Here is a 22,903-nt window from a genome sequence, read left to right as displayed (position 1 = left end):
TTTTGGAATTTAAATTGAAATCTTCCCATTTGATTTTTGATTGTAAAAAAAAGAAAAGAAAAAAAAAAAGCAAGAACGGAACATAGTTTCAAGAGCAGAGAGAGAAAGCGAAGCTCAAATGTTTGGGCTCTTTTAAGAATTAAAAGAATTTTTTGGGTCTACTTCGTTTGTTTTTTTGAAAGAATCCTTTAAAAACAAAAGACTACGAAAAAATGCATTAATGACGGGTCGAACGCATAACCTTCCTGCTAGCTATGAACACCCTTCACCGTTGGACCAAGTCCATTACTTGTCTCAAGGGTGTTCAAACCAAGATATATTATCCCAAAACGTAATATTTAGCCTATCTACACGGTATAATTTTTCGACGAAGGGTGTTCATCTGATCACCCTTTCACAACTGTAGCTCCGCCCCTGTCTAAGTTTATATTAATTTCGTAAAGAAAGTTTTATATTATTAAGTGACATATAATAACACGCAATCCTACATATCAAGTCTCCTATAACAACTTCGATGATAAAGTAATAACTTGTGATATTAAGATTAAATCGCATTGATAGTATAAAATATAGTGTATATAACATAAACTCTTTCGCTGATGAAAGTGCTTAGCTTGGTAGGTAAAATCATTTTCTTGGTCTAGGCCAGGTATGGAGTTGGATGGTTACGTATGTATTCGTCTGAACCCATTATCTTTAATTTAGTCCATTTCTTATATTTGTATAAATAATCTACTAAATATATAGTATAAAAATTGAAATCGTAATCTGCCTCTGTGGGCGGCTAGCAGGGTCGAGTTAGTGTTACTGTTACAGTATAAGTAGGAGTATCTTTTAGCCTTTCACTTGCATTCAAGCCAATCACCATCAAAAGTGCTCTACTCTGCACATGCTGCCAATCCAAAAAGGTGTCCTCATATGGTACTAAAAGGGAATTAGAGAAGAGTTATTACTACAATAGAGTCGACTGTAAAGTTGGGAAAGAGATGGTTGACCTCTGCTTTGATTGCGTTGCAAAGCTTGCAGACACGTCTTCAAGGTTTCTTATCTGTTTTACAATTCTTAGGATTGAATGGACGTAGGATCATTGGCTATTTCTTTTTTTGATAAAGTCACTTGAAAATATTTATTGTCAGGTTTTACCTCAATCTAAACCATATGTTGCAGTTGCACCATCAAGTCTTCTTTCAAGGAAAGAAAGTAGTCCAGACACTAATTGAAGCAGGGTATGCAATGCCAACTTTCAAGAAAAGGCAACTTGACGATAACCAGTTTTGAGCATTTGTGTTGAGTTCTGCAACCGCAAGAAGCAATAGCTGGAAAAGAATGCAATAACTAAGGCTCTGGATTGATTGTAGGAAGGGCACCGTTATGTTTTTCTGCACACATTGTAAATAAAAGAACCTATACTATACCCATGTCTAGTAAATTGTGTGGATTATAGTTATTCAATCCATTTTTATTTCAATTACATGTTGGAAACGCACTTTTATCCACCACTGTGGTCGATATTTGTTAAGAGTTATTACTATTGTTAGAGTTATTACTATTTACTTTTCTCATGATAAGGATTTTGAGGACCATTTCGCTTTTCCCATTCCATAAGAACGTAAAAGAGCAATGCCCTTCAAAATTGAAACATTATTTTTTTCCTCAAAAAAAGTTATGTAAAATTGAAAATGATATAAAAATGATAGGAATTGGTAAATTATACCCTGTATCATTTGAATAAAGTTCATTCTGTCAAAGTTCCTCTTCTACCCTCTATACACCTTTGCCTTTCTCTCTTTCAAACCCATTATTCTGCTAATCTTTTTACATGAAAAAGGGGAAAGATGCAATGGATATAAATAGACTGTTAATCTTTAACACCACTAAAGGTTGTGGTGGTATAAATAGACTCTCTCAATTCTTGACCAGAAATCTCAGGTTCAATCCCTAGAAAGAAAAATAAAACCTAAAGTAGAGAGCCTCCCCCTTTAATGAGCCTTAAGCCGCGCGAATATGAATTAATTGGGGTACCGAATATTGGGCGAGAAAAAAAAAATCTTAACAAATTACTGCTATCCAGAGAAAAAGAAAGGGTGCATTCATTATCAAACAAATACTTCAGAACTCGACTTAACAGATCAATTAAGAGGAAATATGGTAGAGAATACATGATTCAGAACCCATCTCTTGACTATTCACATTCAATCTACTTGTTAGATTCTACATAATACATAATCTCAAAAGCCCGTGCATTGTTTCTTCTCCTCCATTATAAACCTTTCTAATGTAAATGCAGTTTAAAGTTTTGATCTTGGTCCTTTCTTCCCGGGAATGTGCAATGCATCATAATGACCAAAGCCGTAATACAGAACCTTAATAGGATTGTCCTTGCCATATTCTTGCCCGTATTCAGCAATAGAAATCAGGCCACAAGCGTCCTTGTCATACATGTAAACATTGATTGGCATCCTGCAGATGTAATCTCATAAGTCTCGCATCATCAATTTTCACTTCCTTTTTTATTATTATTTTTTTTTTTTAATTTTTTTGATAAGGTAAGGTAACACAGAATAGTGTGGCATCGCATCATCAATTTTCACTTCTATCGTACTCCAAACCATTTAGCCACAGAATTTCATAAATCTAAGAAGATAAAAGAGACTGCTCGTCTGGAGTAATACATAAACACTAACGACATTGAGAGTATGAACAAATAGACAAAAGTTCTGATAATATGAAAATCTGGAAAACTTAGAGCAACTACCTCGCCCACTCCAGCTCTTGTACCTGGGACTCTGAAACAATATTCCTTCATCTATGAGCTCTTTTTTCTGTTTTTCCAGCTAGCCTAAATTCTTATAGTTACCACCTCTTTTTTATCACATCTTTCCTTTGTTAGTGCTTCTGTAGCTCCTACTTTCAGCCCATTCCTTAGCCACTAGTTTAAATGCATCCAACAACAGGAAATGACCTCTTAACTGATGCTTTAATCTCTTCTAGTTAAGCAGCAATAAATTGTGCATTTCCAAAATAGAAATGTAATACACCGACCTCTCGAGTATGTACCTATGACTTAAAATATGTTACTTGTTATGGTAATCTGATTACACGTGAATGTTGCTTGTTGAATGAGTTACGAAAACAAGAGTTGGAAAAAGTGCTTATGCTAACAAATGAAATACCACCCAATCTAAAAAAGCACAACTCTTAATCTAGTGAGAACTCGGACATGACTCTTAAAACAAAGTAGTAATCCTTGAAACTGAGTTTCCAATGCTTCAAGCGGTTTTTCATTTGGAGTCTTCTAGACAAAGTTAATGGCCGTTTTACTGAAGTCATGCAGGCTGACAGCAGCCTGCTCGACGAACTGAAAATGGATCACTAGCCAGCGCACTGCACGGGAGCAAAACTTAAGAGAGTTTCAAAGTCCCCCCATCCAGTGCAACACACTGGACTCAGCAAACAAGCCAGTGCAGCAGCCTTAGACAGTAGAAAATTTGGAGGATTTCTTAATAATTTCACTCGGTTTTGCACTACAACTATTTAAACATCAATCCTAATCCATGCATACACATATTTAAACCTCGATCCTAATCCATGCATACACATAACTTAAACCTCGATCCTAATCCATGCATACGCATAATAAAACGTGTTTAGCAACGAGAAGGAATTGGGAAAAGGATTTGAAAGGGTTTCATCAGCAAACAAGAATTTTTAAAACCAAAGGTGAAATGGAACCTAAGTCAAGATTTTAACTTGAATTCTACCATGAGTATTAAATTGTTGTCTCATAGGCTGAGTTAAAGGTTGAGTTAGGGTTACAATGTAGGTGCACATAACCTTAAGGAAGTTGCTTTGAGAAAAAATTGAGGAGGAAACCAAAGAGATATACATTACTAAAAAGTGTTGACATATGTAGCCCATCTTGAAAGGTGTATAAGTTTGTATTGCATTACCTTTTAAGTGTAGTGGATATCATAGCCCTTCCTGATCAAGTTAGCAAAGCATGTATTCCCATATTTTTTTTTTTTTTTTTTTTTTTTTAATGAAGTATGATGTTTCATTAGAATGTATTCCCATACTTATAAAACAAGCCAAAGGAAATACCTTGAGATAAAGAAAACTACTAGTTTGTGATCACACTGCGACTATTGATATTTTGTTGTAAAAGTTTTATGTTTGAGCAAAAACTACTAAATGATACTTTGACATATGCGATACACGATTTTTGAGCAAGTATGAATATTTTATAGAGTTCATTATTAGGTATTTGACTGAATGCGCTATTTTAATTGTATAGTTGTCCCTAGTGGTTGTGAGTAAGGTTACTCTGAGTCGGTGGATTCACCCGTGTCATTTACGTCTTCACATATTCAGATGCAGAGTTGCGCCATGATTAAGTACTACAAATTTGGTGCCCCACAACATTGTTTATCTATTATGTCATGTTTCTTTCCTTGCATTTAAAAGACCAGATATGCTGGTTGAATATCTAGAGTTTTCTCCATATACTCCATGTACTCCACGACAGGTTCTGAATTGAGTAGTGTATTAGAATTACAAATGTCAAGGTTGAAATATGTTTACATAATGTTTCGGTTTTGCTAAGTGTAAGACAAATGTCTTTGTTATAAAAAAAAAGTGTATGTAAGACAAGAAATATAAGATGTTAAATGAGTCTAGCTTGTTGAGTAAGAGTTACAATATACAAGTTGAATGGTGTACTTGGTAGGGCCAGGTTTACTGAGTGTCATTCACAGCCTCTAGGTCGGATTATGACAAGAAAGGACAATATGTTGACCTGTTTTTCCTTTGTTAACCTTTTCTTTTCATTTTTTACCTTTGTGATCTTATGTGCAACATCCTTGCGACATCCTTACTACTCCATAAAGAGTTCTTTTATTATTCTTTTGGGAGCAGGGAGTTGTTTAAGTGTCAACAAAGAGTTATTAGCCTGTGAAAGTATCTTTGACTTATTTGCCAGCAAAACTGGAGCCCAACAAAAGATAGACATCAGAGAAAAAGCAGAGAGTTCTTTTGATATGCAAAGTATTTGATCAATCATTAACAAATGACACCAAGACAGTCGCAAACCCTGTATAAAGTCCGTCAACCGTCTAGTAGCTTATAGGCCAGGTATTTCTATACGACTGTAATAGAAGACTAAGCAACATATTCTTCTGGAGATGCTTTAACAATTTGTTTAGAGAGTACAATAGAAAAGTTTTATTGTTTGGCCTGAAAAGCTTGAGATAAGATCAATAGCAAATCTCTGCCTTAGCTACAAGAGTTTAAAGCAAAAACTTCCTGTGTCAATAAAGATATGAAGTTCTCTAATCGTCTACCCAGAGAAAGCATTCTCCAGCCACATCCATCTTCTTTTCTCAGTAGTTATCGGTGTATATAAACAAAATAGCTAGAAGTCGAATGTAATCATTTGAAAAATTGCAAAATCCAAAAATAGGATCAAATTATCCCTCCACCTTGGTAGACAGTCAATCAAATCTAATAAAAATATAAATACACATGCAGACTTGAAAGCTCATAGATACAACAGCACACTATAAAATCGGCAGAAATCTAACTCACTGGAGAACATGAGAAGCCATCAAAAGCTCTGGTTCACCTCCCCACACATGACAATTCCTTATTTGGGCAACATATGTGTTAAATTCACCTTCGATGAACCTGGACGGATATCAAACCATCAATCATATGTTTACCACCCAAAATACAGAGCAATGAGGCTCCACCACACCTGCCTAGGAAACCCCCCAACTAAAGGAAAAATAACAAAATGAATAAAAACGTTAAGTGCATATTCAGTTATTCACTAAACAAATCTAAAAAACCAGCAATGACTTCATATCATTCTTCCCTCATCACTTAGAGCAGGGATTCCATGTTTTAATTGCTTAATTAGCATCTTACCAACATCAAATTTTCAGAACAAGAATTCAGAGTAATGCAGGCTTCACACTTACCATTCTGTCTCTTCTCGCCTCTTTATAAATTCATCTGCCACCTAATAGATAAAATGAACAACAGTAAGGAAAATATTGCTGCAATTTTTGCTTCCAAAAATTACGAATTTGTATCCAAAGCAAGTTTGAACAGACAGCCAAGATCTCACGGAAGGGATGAAATCAGAAGAAGAAAAAGAAACATTAGACTCTACAATTAGCCAGGAATTAAGGCGTGTTTGCAGAAAAAATTGTTGAACAAGATTATTAACAATCACTTCAATCCTCTTGAACTTTATCACTACAAAATTTTAGTCTTTATTAATTTTGAAACTGTCAGAACATTGTAAACTGTAAAAATTTCAGGCTTCCAGCAAATAAACAGGGGAGCTGCAAGTTTATTGAGAACCCATCATGGAAAACATACTCTGGCCCTTAATTCATCCGCTAATTGCCTCTGTAGGTTCTCATCAGGTAGGGGCTTCCCTGAGCTCAAACAAGCACCATGAGCAACAGAACGAAATAAACATCTTCCATCTCCAGGTATACCTGCATGAAATGAAGCAGTCTTTTCTATCAAAATAGGTCCAACACTACTACTAGTTAAGCTCGTCTTCCAAGGGAAGGACCTTGAAATCCAATACTAACGCCTGTACAGTGCTTCCACATAATCAGCAGGTGTACTGATAGCCTGGATAGAAACAGCAAATACAAGTCTGAAATGCAGCACTCACCAATTACAGAGTAGTCAGTATAGACCTTCTTTCCATGTGAACAGCCAGTGGTTGAGGAATTTCCCTTACTTTCTCCTGATGCTTCAGCATGTACTGGTTCAGACGCAGAGCAGCAGACCAAAAATCCAATAAATAAACCAGCAGATGTATGATGTCGCTGCCTAGAATTACGCCTCAAATTTGACGGAGTGGGCAAGGAAAGCCTCATATTCACATTTTGGGACCGAGAAGAAATATCACAGCACACCTTCCAAGTATATCTGGGACTCACTGCAGTTTTAAGCGTTAACGAGCCGCAGCTGTTCTTCAGCTTGGATTTAGTAGACCAAACACATCTTTTTTGGGATTCCTCAAAGTTTATTGATGATGAGAGATAATTTGACCTGGATGCAGAAATAGTAGAATAATGGAATTTTGCAGGCTTGGTTGAGATATAAAAATGCAATGAGGTGGCTGGTGCTTGCAAAACTATATTACAGAAGCGGCTTGTCATTTCTCTTCTCGCATGTCTGTTCAGGAAGCACAAGTTTATCATATAAGTACTAATGGGAGAACAGACCATTATAGAACAGCAGCAAAAAGCAAAGGATAAAAAAACCTAAACTCACAATGGGTTTACATATAATCAACCAGCATAAAGTGACACTTGGATTTACTGGTATGAATCGGCTCTTAGTGCAGCTGCATATTCATCAGGCAATTGAAACCAGAATTATATACCCTAAATTATTAAATGAAGTTTACTTGTTTCTCTAAACACTCCACATTTCTGAGAGATGAATAAGATGATAGGGGAAGGAAGAAATGATGTCTGTCACCAATTTGGATGTCATATAAGAGAAAGCCTAGAAACCACTCAGATGGAAAATATCAAAATGGAACTTAGTTCATGCAAAATACAGTATCATAGACCTCCAGTACAGTTTATTCCAGGATGAAAGCTCTTCCAAGACATAAAGTGACACTTGGATTTACTGGTATGAATCGGCTCTTAGTGCAGCTGCATATTCATCAGGCAATTGAAACCAGAATTATATACCCTAAATTATTAAATGAAGTTTACTTGTTTCTCTAAACACTCCACATTTCTGAGAGATGAATAAGATGATAGGGGAAGGAAGAAATGATGTCTGTCACCAATTTGGATGTCATATAAGAGAAAGCCTAGAAACCACTCAGATGGAAAATATCAAAATGGAACTTAGTTCATGCAAAATACAGTATCATAGACCTCCAGTACAGTTTATTCCAGGATGAAAGCTCTTCCAAGACCCTTTCTCTTTTTATATATGTATCAGACATATTTCAATTAGAAGCATAAAATATCTTTTGACAAATATATGCTGCAGTTTTCTCAATGAAGTGATTCAAGAAGCTAGGTTACTATGCTTTATCCTATAGTCATTTCTTTTAGGCACCTTGATAACATCTCGAAGCCCAGTCTGAGTGCACGGTTGGAAACTCGGTAGAGAATGGCCCGCCCCTCTGCCCATCACAAGCTCTTTACAAGTCTATTCTCACCTAAAGCAGGTTATAAACTACACTATTTTTTTATTTTGAAAAGTCTAGCAAATGATTCTTCAAGCATTGATCAAATTGAACCCCACTTTGCAACTATCTAGTCATAGTACAACAACAAAAACTGCGCCTCAATCCCAAACAAGTCGTGGTCGGCTACATGAACTATTTAGTGATAGTATCTATCAAAATTCACATTCCATACTCATTTTTTATATTACTAAGCAAAGATGGAATCTCCTGAAGTGCCAAACATTTTATGAAACAATTCTTAAACCACCAAAGATGCCAAAGAAAAGCACATGTTCTAGAATCAAAGCTTTGGAAACAAATGATGGGATTACCTAGACACCCGAAGAAAATGCTAATGCAGGAGCTTACATAGACATTTCATGAACTAGGGACTAAACAAGATATTTCCTATGTGAATCCCTCTATCCTTATCAGTTGCCTTCCATAACCATTATCCTTCCATCCTATAATATACGAACCATTTGATTGGCACGAAGTTGAAGATATCAGTTTAACTTTTTTATTACTCCTTCCGTCCCAATTTATGTGGCACCGTTGGAATTTCAAGAGTCAACCAAGTTTTTCTTTACCGGAATTTCTTTATATGACTTTTTTTAAGTTGTTAATTATTGTGATTTATAGTAATTTTTATGCAGTTTCCAAATATATAAAGTTTTACTTCAAGAAACTTAAAGCTTCTATGTCCGAATTCACGGTCAAAGTTTAGAAGTTTGAACCTCGAAATTCCAATGGTGTCACATAAATTGGGACAGAAGGAGTATAAGGCAGTGGAAGAAAACATTAAAATAGTTGTTTAAAAGCATATTGTTCAAGAAAATATCACATTAAGATTAAAATGTGAATTCTTAAATGAAAATATATTAAAGTTTGTGAAATTTGTAATTTATCAAAAAAAGAGAGCTTGTGAAAGTTGAACAAGATAACAATATCAGTAAAATAATGTCAAATACTCTAAGTTATCCAAAAAAAAAAATGGAAAGATTATCTGAATTGATAAATGAGATACCAATATACCAGTGACTATTACAAAAAGATAAATAGCTAAAGAAAAGACTGTGATAAACTAAGTAAACTAAAGAATGCTGATTTTGGAAAGAATTCTTTTTTTAAAAAAAAAATAATAATAACAAGAATAAGAGGAAGAAAAAATTCAAAGTAAAACCATACAAAGAAAATAAATGATGACCACACAGTGAAAGACTTAAACAAGAATGAGGCATGAAACCAAACTAAAAAATAAACCAATTGAGACGTACCTTGAACACAAAAAATCAAGAAAGATGAGAAAAAACAGAATCTAGAAGTCTGCACTGAATGCAATGAAGACAAATTGAAGTAAAGAATATAAGAGTAGTGAAGAAAAGAATAACCTTTGAATGCCAAGAAATGTTGAAGAACGATTGTCTTGTCCCAAAGCTACCAGTTTATGCACCTGTCCCTGTTTTTAGGTACCAAAAGTTAATGTAAGAAGATTCTATGTTTGGTCTGTAATGGAAGAACCCAGACCGGATAGGTCAAAAGGGCCCATCGCTTTATCCTACTAACCGCCCCAATAGAACTGTCTTCGGCTTGTTAGGCCCGTCTAAATTCACATTGGTTGATGCCTAAGGTTTTCCTATAACTTTTCTAAAAGTAAATTATACAAACTATAATTACTTTCAATATTAAATATTGTACCATCAAAATAACTTATGACTATTCATAAAATCTGGCATAAATAAATGGTAACGTATTAAAAATAATTACTTCTTCCCAAAATATCTATCTCTCTCTCTCCTAGGCTTTCGTGGGGTCACACTGTATAGGAAAGAAAAGCCAAATTTTTGTTAATATATGTCTTCTAATTTAGAAATGACCTTTATTATAAATAAATTCTTTTAAAACTAAAAATTGTAGACATATAGGGAATATTTGCAAATGAATATCTAATATAGACCCTACTTGAAAAAATGGTTTTCAAAAAAATAAAATAAAAAATCAGATGCATAGGGTTGTTAGCTTGTTTTGATTTTTTTTATTATTATTATTATTATTCTTTTGCTTCCCACTTTGATGCAATTATCTTTTTCTGACTAAGAGAAACTGTTGGAATTATTTGAATATATTACTATTGAGAAAAGTGCAAGAATGAATATTCCTGAATATTCATATTAATTAGTAACTATTATTCGCACTTCAGCATGGAAAAAACTATCCTTGTAACTTTTATATCATCAAAAAGAATATATCAAGTATATTGTAATATTATATACGGTATATAATATTAAGTATATTGTTCTATTGTATACATTATATAATATTAAGTATGTTATATTCAACATATAGCATTAGTATAATATTAAGTGTATTGTGCTATTGTATACATTATATAATATTAAATATACTATGCACAACATATAACATTGGTATATTTCAATAGTATTTTCAAATTGGAAATCATAATATTGAAATTCAAGGAAAATTATTCAAAATTGTTCTAAGCTGTCATTAATAGAAGTATAGAATTTGGTCATTATAAAAGGAAAAAATTATTCCTATTAACGATATTATTATCGATAAAACTCAACTTCAAAGATTTCTTGGAAGTTTAAATTATATTTCGCCATTTTATAAAAATTTGGCAAAAGACACATCTATTTTATATGATAGATTAAAAAAAGATTCCAAAACCTTGGACTATGCTCATACGCAAGCGGCTCAAAAAATCAAGGAAAAGTTAATAATCTTCCTTGTCTTACTCTAGCCAATCCTGGTTGGCAAAAAATTATTGAAACTAATGCCTCTGATATTGGCTATGGAGGAATACTTAAACAAATTTCTCCAAATGATAAACAAGAATATTTAGTCCAGTTTTATTCTGGCAAATGGAATAATAGCCAAAAGAACTATGCTACTGTAGCAAAAGAAATACTTGCTATAGTTAAATGTGTTCTTAAATTTCAAGGTGATTTATATAACCAAAAGTTTTTAATAAAAAAAAACGACTGCCAAGTAGCTAAATTCATGTTTAATAAAGATTGCAAACATGATGTCTCTAAACAAATGTTTGCCAGATGGCAAGCTCTTTTAGCACCATTTGATTTTGAAATTCATTATAAAAAGGGAATTGATAATAGTCTCCCTGATTTTCTCACAAGAGAATATTTAAGTTCATAACTGTCATTTTCTCATTTGCAGGATGAGACCCACACTGACACCTCCCTCTAATAGAGGAAGGGGAAGAGGACAAAAAGGAACGGGCAGAGGCACTATTCTTTCCCAAATAGGTAACAAAAGGCTAATAGCTGATAATGTTGCAGAAACTTCTGGTAATACCCAGAAGAAATTACATATGCTGAATATCTTGTTTTTATAGAAGCACAGAAAAAAGGGGATAATATGCCTCCATCATACTCCAGTACCCTCACAATTGATGATCGTGAGGACATTGATTCATATGAAGAAAACACTCAACGAGAGTTAATAATTCTCCTTGAGAATGATGATCTACAATGGAAAGATGAACCTTGGCAAATAATGCAAAGGTATTTTGATACAGCATCATATGCTACTCCGACTTATAAATATCGGATGAATTATGAAATGATCCTATCATATACAGGGTCAGCTGAATTCCAGCATTTTTATCCTGCTAATAGCAAAAAGATGTATAATTTTTCAAAAATTATCATAAAAAAAGGTATTTTCTCCAAATGAATGGCGAATAAGTCCATTAAAGGACGATTATATCCACCCGAACAAAAGTCCCGATTAAATTTAATTATTGGGATTATGTTGACAGCTTTAATAAAGCCCTTTTATATGAGAATCCTAATAGGAAACACTCATGGTTTATAAAAATTTGTGCCAATGTTTATAAATAGGGCATACCAAATTGGTTTTATCAATGGTGGATCCATTATGGTCCAACCATAAAATCATTACCAGAACCCTTCAAAAGTTTATATACTGAATGGGTTGATGTTTCTCCAAAAATAATAGATTTGGAAAATAATATTACTTTCTCTAAAGAAATTTCTAATATGTATTTCTTCATTGAATTTTCTATACCATGGATTATGAAATGGTCAGTTGAAGACTTGAAGTGGGTTATACCCCGCAGAATATGCCTTGTTTAAACAGAATTTTTTATACAAAATTCTGGAAGAAATTATTACAAAAATCAAAAGATGGTACTATCCCAGGACAAGATTTGATAAATCAAATTAAAACTACCATTGCACATTATAAGGACTCCATTAGCTCCAGACAAAAGGAGGTTCTCAGTCCCTTTGAGCACATTGCTCGAAAAATTCAAATGAAGAAAGGAATAATTCCCCCAGAACAGCTTTTAGCCACATACATGGAGGAATTTAAATTCAACTTAATGCAGCATCTTAATATGGAAGCTATTTCAGATACATCAATGGCATCTGTTGGTCATACCACTGATAATGAAGAAGAAGAAGAAGAAGAAGACTATAATACTCAAGTCTTAGCAGGAGAATCTCAAAGTCCAGCTAATACTGAGGATTTTGCAGAATTTGCGGCCCAATTCCTTGGCCAAACGGAAGCATCTTCCAGCTCAACGAAAGATAAGGGCAAGATTGGTGGGACCCGCCACTAGGCGGCTACTTTTATAAAGCAGCTTTAATTATTAACATTGTAATAATTGTGTTTTTTACTTTCCGCTACTTTTGGCCGCTTTTGTTTTTTCTTTACTTTTACTTTTTATCTGGCCATCATGTTGTCGGCCAATTACTTTTTCATTTTGTTGTTTTGTATTTCTGATCCGTTATATAAGGATCATTCTTCTCAGTTGAGAGGCAAGTCTTGGATCCCCCAAGCACAAGCTCTCTCCCACTCTCTCCCTTGTAAAAAAATTTCTTATAAATAAAAAAGCTTGTTCATATAAACTCTTTCTCTGCTGAGCACAACCTTCATCCTTAAGGTATAATTTTTATTTTTCTTTTAATTTCTTTATTTATGATTACAGCAGGTGTTTAGCCTTATAGGCTAAATACTCCGTTGAATTACGTCACACTAGACTACTGAAATCATGGTAATAATGCTTTAATGCATCATGATCATGCCAAAACATGATGTTCAAGGTTAGATAATGTAACCTTGAACATCATGTTTTGGTTTGATCATATGCATTAAAGCATTATCCTTTTGTTGGCCGTTTAGCCGAGGGATGGCGTTTTAGGGCGTTTTTTGGACTTGTTCAAATAAACAACTCCAAAAGTGTTAAAGTCTCAACCTTAAAAAATTTTGTTACCAACAAGTGGTCTCACGAACTAGATCTTAATAAATGGTTGAAAAATAAATTTTAATGCATCATGATCAAAGATCAAAACATGATGTTAAAAGGATTTGTCAACGTAGAAGCCGCCACATGAGACCACATAGTAACAAAATTTTACTACATTACCAAGGTGGACTATTTTTTAATATTGGGTTGTTCCAAAAACTTTTTATTTATCAATCCAAAAAAATCATGGCGCGATTTTAAAAATGCCATTTAATGCATTTTGGATCAAAGCCAAAACATATGTTCAAGGTTAGCGATTGAAGGAGCAAATGACAATAACAAGGCTACCTAACCTTGAACATCATATTTTGGCATGATCATGATGCATTAAAGCATTATTACCATGATCTCGTGTATTGTCTAGTGTGACGTAATTCAACGGAGTATTTAGCCTATAAGGCTAAACATGAACTGAAATATAAATAAAGAAAATAAAAAGAAAAATAAAAATTTATACCTTAAGTATGAAGGTTGTGCTCAGCAGAGAAGGAGTTTATATGAACAAGCTTTTATTTATGAGAAAGATTTTTTACAAGAGGGAGTGGGAGAGAGCTAGTGCTTGGGGAATCCAAGACTTGCCTCTCAACTGAGAAGAATGATCCTTACGGATCAATTTTACTAAACAACAAAATAAAAGTAATGGCCGACAACATTATGGCTTGATAGAAAGAAAAAGTAAAGAAAAAGCAAAAGCGGCCAAAAAGTGGCCGAAAGTGGAAAACATAATTATTATAACTTTAATAATTAAAGCTGCTTTATAAAAGCAGATTCCTACTTTATAAAAGTAGCCGCCTAGTGGCGGGTCCCACCAATCACTTCATCTGTGACTTGCCCTTATCTTTTGCTGAGCTGGAAGATGCTTCCGTTTGGCCAAGGAATTGGGCTGCAAATTGTGCAAAGTCCTCGGTATTAGCTGGACTCTGAGATTCTCCTGCTAAGACTTGAGTATTATAGTCTTCTTCTTCTTCTTCATTTTCATTGTCAGTGGTATGACCGACGGACGCCATTGATAAATCTGACATAGCTTCCATATTAAGATGCTGCATCAAGTTGGATTTAAATTCCTCCATGTATGTGGCTAAAAGCTGTTCTGGGGGAATTATTCCTTTCTTCATCTGAATTTTTCGAGCAATATGCTCAAAGGGACTGAGAACCTCCTTTTGTCTGGAGCTAATGGAGTCCTTATAATGTGCAATGGTAGTTTTAATTTGATTTATTAAATCTTGTCCTGGGATAGTACCATCTTTTGATTTTTGCAATAATTTTTTCCAGAATTTTGTATAAAAAATTCTGTTTAAGCAAGGCATATTTTGCGGGGTATAACCCACTTCAACTGACCATTTCATAATCCATGGAATAGAAAATTCAATGAAGAAATACATATTAGAAATTTCTTCAGAGAAAGTAATATTATTTTCCAAATCTATAATTTTTGGAGAAACATCAACCCATTCAGTATATAAACTTTTGAATGGTTCTGGTAAAGATTTTATGGTTGGACCATAATGGATCCACCATTGATAAAACCAATTTGGAATGCCCTGTTTATAAACATTGGCACAAATTTTTATAAACCATGAGTGTTTCCTATTAGGATTCTCATATAAAAGAGCTTTATTAAAGCTGTCAACATAATCCCAATAATTAAATTTAACTGGGACTTTTTGTTCTGGGTGGATATAATCCCTGTCCTTTAATGGACTTATTCCCCATTCATTTGGAGAAAATACCTTTTTTATGATAATTTTTGAAAAATTATACATCTTTTTGCTATTAGCAGGATAAAAATGCTTGGAATTCGGTGACCCTGTATATGAAAGGATCATTTCATAATTCATCCGATATTTATAAGTCGGAGTAGCGTATGACGCTTGTATCAAAATACCTTTGCATTATTTGCCAAGGTTCATCTTTCCATTGGAGATCATCATTCTCAAGGAGAATTATTAACTCTCGATGAGCATTTTCTTCATATGAATCAATGTCCTCGTTATCATCAATTACGAGAACACTGGAATATGATGGAGGCATATTATCCCCTTTTTTTCTGTGCTTCTATGAAAGCAAGATATTCAGCATAAGTGATTTGCTTCTGGGTATTAACAGAAGTTTCTGCAATATTGTCGGCTATTAGCCTTTTGTTACCCATTTGGGCAAGAACAAGGCCTCTGCCCGTTCCTTTTTGTCCTCTTCCCCTTCCTCTATTAGAGGGAGAGGTGTCAATGTGGGTCTCATCCCGCAAATGAGAAAATGACAGTTATGAACTTAAATATTCTCTAGTAAGAAAATCAGGAAGACTATTATCAACTTCCTTTTTATAATGAATTTCAAAATCAAATGGTGCTAAAAGAGCTTGCCATCTGGCAAACATTTGTTTAGAAACATCATGTTTGCAATCTTTATTAAACATAAATTTAGCTGCTTGGCAGTCAGTTTTTATCAAAAACTTTTGATTATATAAATCACCTTGAAATTTAAGAACACATTTAACTATAGCAAGAATTTCTTTTGCTACAGTAGCATAGTTCTTTTGACTATTATTCCATTTGCCAGAATAAAACTGGACTAAATATTCTTGTTTATCATTTGGAGAAAGCTGTTTAAGTATTCCTCCATAGCCAATATCAGAGGCATCAGTTTCAATAATTTTTTGCCAACTAGGATTGGCTAAAGTAAGACAAGGAAGATTATTAACTTTTCCCTTGATTTTTTGAACTGCTTGCGTATGAGCATCAGTCCAAGGTTTTGGAATCTTTTTTAATCTATCATATAAAATAGATGTGTCTTTTGCCAAATCTTTATAAAATGGCGAAATATAATTTAAACTTCCAAGAAATCTTTGAAGTTGAGTTTTATCAGTAATAATATCAGGAAATTTAGAAGCAAATTCTATACTTCTATTAATAGGAACAATTTTTCCTTTTTCAATATTATGACCAAGAAATCTGACTTTTGTTTGAAAAAGTGACATTTTTGGCTTAGATATAACTAAACCATTTTGAATAATAATTTTCTTGAATATATCAAGATGTTTAAAATGCATTTCAATAGTATTTGAAAATACTAAAATATCATCGATATAAACAATGATAAAATTGCTATAAGCCATGAAAATATCATTCATAATTTTTGAAATTCTGAAGGGGCATTCTTCAGTCCAAAAGGCATGACATTCCATTCAAATTGTCCAATTGGGACATTAAAAGCAGTTTTATATTTATCTGCTTCGGCTATTTGGATTTGCCAATAACCTGATTTTAAATCAAATTTAGAAAATATAATCGCATTATGAAGGCGATCTAATAAATCCTTTTTATTAGGAATAGGATATCTAATCCATTTTAAAACCTTATTAAGGGGTTTATAATTTATAACTAATCTTGGAACTCCTCGTTCCTGTTCAGCATGTTTATTAACATAAAAAGCTGTGCATGACCATGGAGATTTCGAAGATCTTATAAGACCTTTTTGTAAAAGAGAAGAAATCTCATTTTTGCATAATTCCAAATATTCGAAATTCATTTGACATGGTCTTGCTTTAGTAGGAATATTATTTTCAAAAAGATTCTTCATATGGAAGAGTGACAATATGTCTTTTCCTGTCCCAAAAAGCATTAGGATGGTCACTACAAATTTGTAGAGAAAATTGATTTTTTATAAGCTCAATTTTATCCTGTAATTTAGGATTTTGTAAAATATCTTCAATTTGAAGAGTATAAATTTCTTGTTTAAGAAAATTGATTTGCTGATGTTTATTCATCAGCCTATCTTTGATTTCATTTAAAATCCTTGAAAAAGGTTCAGTTATAAACTCAAATTTAATAGGTTTATCATCATAGGTTCCTATAAAACCTTTGTCATCCATCCATTGAATAGGAAATAATTTATGGATGAATGGAGTACCCAAAATAACTTGATTTGAAATATTTTTTACCAATACAAAGTTTTCAGGAATACAAACTTTGTCTTGGCAAATATAAGCTTTGGGTAATTTATAAGTAATACCCATTTTTTGGCCACTAGCAGACCGTAAACTATGAGTAGTTTTTTGAAAATATTTTGAAGGAATTAATCCTTCTTGAATACAACTTAAATCTGCTCCGCTATCAACTAGAGCAAGAAACTCTTTTTTGAAATTATAATCAATTAAAAGAGTAACTTTTATAAAAAATTTAAAAGAAGTAATGATATCCAATTTTGTCAAAAAACTGGAACTAGGACCACTACTTTCTCCTTCCTCCGTAGTAACAGTTTCTACGGTGTTATTAACTGGTAGGTTTTCTACAGTATTATAAACTGGTGGTTCTATAATTTGTTTTCCTTTTCCCTCTAGTTGCGAGACCCGATGATCTAAAGTAGTCTGGTGTCTCCTAAGGGTGGAAATTTCTTGCTTAAGGTTATGAACCTCTCTTTCTAAATCTTGGGTGGTGGCCGGTGTACTTATAATATTCCGGCGTTCTTGGAGGAGTTGTTTGACTCCAGCCATAGTATAAGGTCCTGTAGGTTCTCTAATTTCTACAGCCGTTGGTTCTTCTTGGGGCTGCTGTTTTGAACCTATTTGGTCTATGATTTGGGACCTAAGGTTTGGATCCTTAATATATTTAAGGAGGTCAACAAGGTTATTACCATCTAAAACTTGAAGATTATTTTCCACTAAATTGGGAAACAAGTTTATAAAACTCATCATCTTCCTTGGTTTTAACACAAGGTTGCCCTATTTGGCATGGTTGACACTCATCATCTGAACTAGTTGAGATATAACTCTCTTCATCTAACACCCTAATATCTTCATTTGAAGAGGGGTTGGAAGAACTATCACTTTCCTTACCAGAATCATCCTCTGGTTCTGGGTCTGAATTTAATAAAATCTTATATAAAGATTCTCTAAGGTCATCATCTATGTTAAGGGCTTTAATCTTTTCCTTAACCTTACAATTTTTATAAAAATGACCTACTCTGCCACACTTATAACAGGCTTTTGGGTTTTTGGATTTAATAAAATCCTTCCTTTCTTTGAAAGTCTTTTTGCGCCTAGCTCTTTTCTGTAAGCGCTTCTCCTTCCATTGTTGGAAGTCTTTATGCTTCTTCTTATGCCTATGAGGCTTCTTAGAAGATTGTGGAATATCCATACCAAATTGTCCACAAAATTCTCCTAATTGTTGTCTTTCATTAAGACCATGGCGCTTGATCTGCTGATTGAGCCTAATTTCATTACATAAGGCTAATCCTTCCTGCATACAAGTACCAATTAATTTACCATAAGTATAAGTATCATAATCTATACTTCTTTCCCCTTTCCTAAGAGCCTTTCTAACTCTTTCTGCAAAAAGAGGAGGGAGTCCATCTATAAATTTGGACTTCCAATGAGAGTCATTACTCTCTGGTAATTCCATGACCCTGCAAAGAAAAACATCTTTATACCACCTAAATGAGGTTAGGGTCTTACATCTAAGGTTTTGAAGCATGGTACGAATAGATTCATTATTATCCGTCCATCTTCCTGAAAAATGTTCAACAATATTAATAACTAGTGTATAAACTATATTTGAAACAGGGGCTTCATTGCCACCTTCTCTTTTGATTGCAGTCAATATAGAATGACGCTGTGTAAAGGTTAAATAATTATCCCACCAACCTTTTAATTGGCCAGTGAAACCAGCTATAATCATATCTGCAATAGTCTTTTCATCATTTTTATGAATTTTGCAGATAGTGCTGTACATCAACATTCTATGAATAGTACAATAAATTTGACGTTCACTATAACCGTCAATATTCCATTCATATATTTCCTTACCACTATAACTGTTGGAAATAACATGTTCATGTTCCTCTAATAAAACATCTTGAGGAGTTGGGCGAGGATAATAGTACATCCTCTGGGTAGGCTTAACAGCATAATATTCATCAATTTTATTAATATCTGATGCTATGCGAGCCTTATAGTCAATATTAGACAAATATTTATCATCCTCTGCTATTAAAGGACTAAGTTTTAAACCTTTAAACTTTTCATCTAAAAGTCTTTCTAAATCTGATAAAGGTTTTAATTTAAAATCATGAATCTCAGGAGGAGGTTGTATACTTGGAGTAGCAACAACTTCCTTCTGTTTCTCCTTATCAGAAGTAGATGTCTTATTAAGACAAGTTAAAAGTTTATCAACTTTTTCATGAAGTGAAAATATTTGTTCACCCAAAATATTCATATAAATATTAGAATAATTTTGTTGCCTAATCATATTATTAATATGCTTAGTTATAACAGGCAAACTATCGCTTTCAATTAATTTTGAAAAAGCTGCAAAATGTAAATCTTTCCCTATTTGAAAAGATGGTTGTGGAGGAAACGTGCTATGAACTATTTCTCCACTTGGTAGTTTATAATCTCTTTCCAAAACAGCAATATAATTAGCAAAGTATTTTGCTAAGAACCAAGGTACAAAAGATATAATCTTATTGGCTTTGGAAAGCTCTTTATAAAATTCTTCTTGAAAAACTATTGTTTCCTCTGGTTTAAAATTATCAAAAAACCATTTTCTAAATGTTATCCATTTAGGAGTATAAAACTCTTTACTGATTTGTAATCTTGCGGGTGATCCCCGACTAAAATCAAGTTTTTGGTCTTGATCCATTAAATATTGGAAAATCCATATCTGACTCAGTCAATTCTGGGTCCTTTTCACCAGTTACAATATTATCCTGGTTAATTTTTAAACTATCAATTCTATTAGAATCATCATCTCTTATTTGAGAAGTAGATGCTCTTGATGGAGTCTGCACAATATAATCAACAGGAGATATATAAGATCTGTTAGAAGATAAAGATCTAGGTATACTAGAACGAACACTATTATGTTCATAATCTTCTAAAGCAGGTATAGGATCATGAAATCTCAATTTTACTGTCCCATCTGGGATTTGTTCAATTTCTGAAATTTCAGTAAAAACATTTTGAGGAGGTGTTGCTCCTTCAATGACCCACTCTTTAGGGAAATCTATTTCATCCCACTTGATAGGTCTTCTAGTCATAATTTTGGATTTACCAAAATTAGTTTCTATTAAAATAGTTTCATTTTTAAAATCCATGATTTTACACATAGGATTCATGGTATATAATGGTTTATAATAAATTCTATAACAGATGCATATTACCTCTGTTCCTGGCATATAATCATAACCATGCAATTTGATACTTAATATTAAAGCATCTAAAGAATTATCATCTTGCAAAGATACCTGCAAGTTAGGATAAGCATTAAAATAAACTGGACCATAAGCCAAACTTGTTTGGACTGTCCCTATGAGGGATTTCTTCCAGTTTCGATTTCTTCCATCTCTTAAAGCTGCTATAAAGCTTTCTGGTAAACCTCTTAAGGTTAAAGGTTTAAATGCAACTTATATTAACCCAATATGCATAAATCTATGGGTTACCCTATAAGGGGCAAGATCACTGTCAGATAATAGTCTAAAAGTAGCATGATCATTATCTACAGTCATAGTTTCTTCAGTAGTTTTAACTACTTGTTTGAGACCTATTTTCTCAAAAGTACCCATTTGATATATTGTTTTGGGTTCTATTTTAGGAATCGTCCATTTATTAAGGAGATCCAGTTCTTGAGGAGTATCATATTCCTCTTTTTTACTGTTTTTAACAGTTCTTTTTCGATTTATAAAATTCATATTATGAAATCGTTGAATTACATCACCTATTACTACCACATGAAACAATAGTTTTACTAGGTTGCATGCCCTAAAACGCCAATTAAGTATATTGTTCGTATAAAATACAATAAAAATAATAATTATATGCGGTTTTTATCTTTTTGAATAATATATACTATGTGTTCATGTACTTTCTTAATATTTATATATTCAAATAATTTCTTTTAGTCATAAAAAATAATTGCATCAAGTGAAAAATAATTTTAAGTAATTGCTTGAAAAATTACATTCTCTCTCATGCCCTTTGGGGGATGATTTTGAAAGAAAGAGAAAGTAAAAAGTGGATATGCATTAATGGTATTAACTCCTAAAATTAAGTATTATTGATATTTTAGGAATGTAAAAAGTTGTATTTTTATAATTAAAAAATTAAAATTTTGAATAAGTTTTATTTATGTAATTTTTAGAAAGTAGTTGTAATCTTTTTTTAATTACCATTTCAAAAAGTTGTATTTAATTTTCCCTTCACATATACCCTATTTTTGTGGTTGTAATACGGTTTAGTTTTGGGTCGCTATCTTTGTAAATCTCCCAATAAGGTAAGTGCACATATACCCTATTTTGGGGCATCATTGAAGTTATATCCGCAACGAGAACAACATACTCAATGTAATATGCGCAGATCTTATCCCGAAAAGTAGAGAGTTATATCTATCTGAGAATAATTTTTTTTAAAATCTATCCACTTTCAAAACTACTACAGACATAAGAGTCTGAAGTAATAAAATTCTCATATGAAGTTAAAAGTTTTATTAAAAACTTAGGAGGTCACATACATGAATGAACTTCAGACATAAATGAAGTTCAAACATTTTTGCATGCACTTCAGATGCATATGACTGAAGTACAACATTCTTTGTCTGTAGCCACATATGAATGAAGTGCACCTAGGTTTGCCTACATTTTAGCTACATGACTGAAGTGCATGAAAAAATTAACTAAACTTTAGTCACACATAACTAAAATGTCACAAGGGCTCACATGGTTGCTGTCTTGCTGCTATGTTTATTTTGATTGACAAGATGCAACTGTCACGACCCAACTGGAGGGCCATGACGGGCACCCGGAGCTAACCCACCCGGGCACCTCTCATCGTACATTCACATTCATATCTAGGTGAGGCACACGGCTTATCAACAAACTCTATGCCTCAATAATACCATTTCCAACAGCTAAAACACTTTTATATCAACGTCAACAACTACACCCATATACATATACACAAGCCGACGAGGCTAACAAAATAATATACCAAAAATATGAGCCGACAAGGCAAAAGACATCTACTATCCATGACTGTTTACGAGCCTCTAAGAAGAGTAGGAAACATCATCATAAGGACGGGACATGGCCCTGCCATGCCCATATGTATGTACACAAAAGGATAGCACTAACAGCTGCAGTTCCGGAATCAAATGGAGCTCCTCTAAGCAATCACTGGATATGTAGCCTAAGGACTAAGTCTATCTCCCTGTCCACCTGCGGGCATGACGCAGCGTCCGCAAACAAAAGGACGTCAGTACGGTAATGTACTGAGTATGTAAGGCATAATCAATAACACAATAGAAGCATGAACGATAACATAAGAAAGAAGAGTCATGGGATGATAGAGCCATTTATACCTCTAGCGATGTTCATCGTATTTA

General features: G+C 33.4%; 1 protein-coding gene across 8 annotated transcripts; it reads right to left on the bottom strand.

Moving 5' to 3' along the window:
• Positions 1 to 2,085: 2,085 nt before the first annotated feature.
• On the bottom strand, positions 2,086 to 9,786 carry LOC132044506 (OVARIAN TUMOR DOMAIN-containing deubiquitinating enzyme 4-like). Of its 8 annotated transcripts, none has more exons than XM_059434998.1 (8): positions 9,613 to 9,786; positions 7,300 to 7,372; positions 6,692 to 7,200; positions 6,385 to 6,506; positions 5,979 to 6,019; positions 5,584 to 5,682; positions 2,284 to 2,460; positions 2,086 to 2,252 (listed from the first exon to the last, which is right to left on the bottom strand). In XM_059434998.1, exons 3-7 carry the CDS (start codon positions 7,182 to 7,184, stop codon positions 2,289 to 2,291), a joined length of 927 nt encoding a protein of 308 aa, XP_059290981.1. In that variant the 5' UTR covers positions 7,185 to 7,200; positions 7,300 to 7,372; positions 9,613 to 9,786; the 3' UTR covers positions 2,086 to 2,252; positions 2,284 to 2,288. The 8 variants fall into 8 exon arrangements, with proteins under 8 accessions (XP_059290981.1, XP_059290982.1, XP_059290983.1 ...); XM_059434999.1 differs by lacking the exon at positions 9,613 to 9,786 and adding an exon at positions 9,499 to 9,600; XM_059435000.1 differs by lacking the exon at positions 9,613 to 9,786 and adding an exon at positions 8,591 to 8,691.
• Positions 9,787 to 22,903: the final 13,117 nt, after the last annotated feature.

The sequence above is a fragment of the Lycium ferocissimum genome, unplaced genomic scaffold (assembly GCF_029784015.1).
Source record: "Lycium ferocissimum isolate CSIRO_LF1 unplaced genomic scaffold, AGI_CSIRO_Lferr_CH_V1 ctg4673, whole genome shotgun sequence".
Taxonomy (NCBI): Eukaryota; Viridiplantae; Streptophyta; class Magnoliopsida; order Solanales; family Solanaceae; genus Lycium; species Lycium ferocissimum.
This window is presented reverse-complemented; position numbering and strand designations above follow the sequence as displayed.

What these genes read in the sequence shown, in the direction of transcription:
- LOC132044506 (XM_059434997.1), bottom strand. An exon ending in TACTGACTACTCTGTAATTG is followed by an intron (nt 6,507 to 6,691) that starts GTGAGTGCTGCA and finishes CATTTCATGCAG; the next exon opens with GTATACCTGGAGATGGAAGA. An exon ending in CGGATGAATTAAGGGCCAGA is followed by an intron (nt 6,020 to 6,384) that starts GTATGTTTTCCA and finishes TTTATCTATTAG; the next exon opens with GTGGCAGATGAATTTATAAA.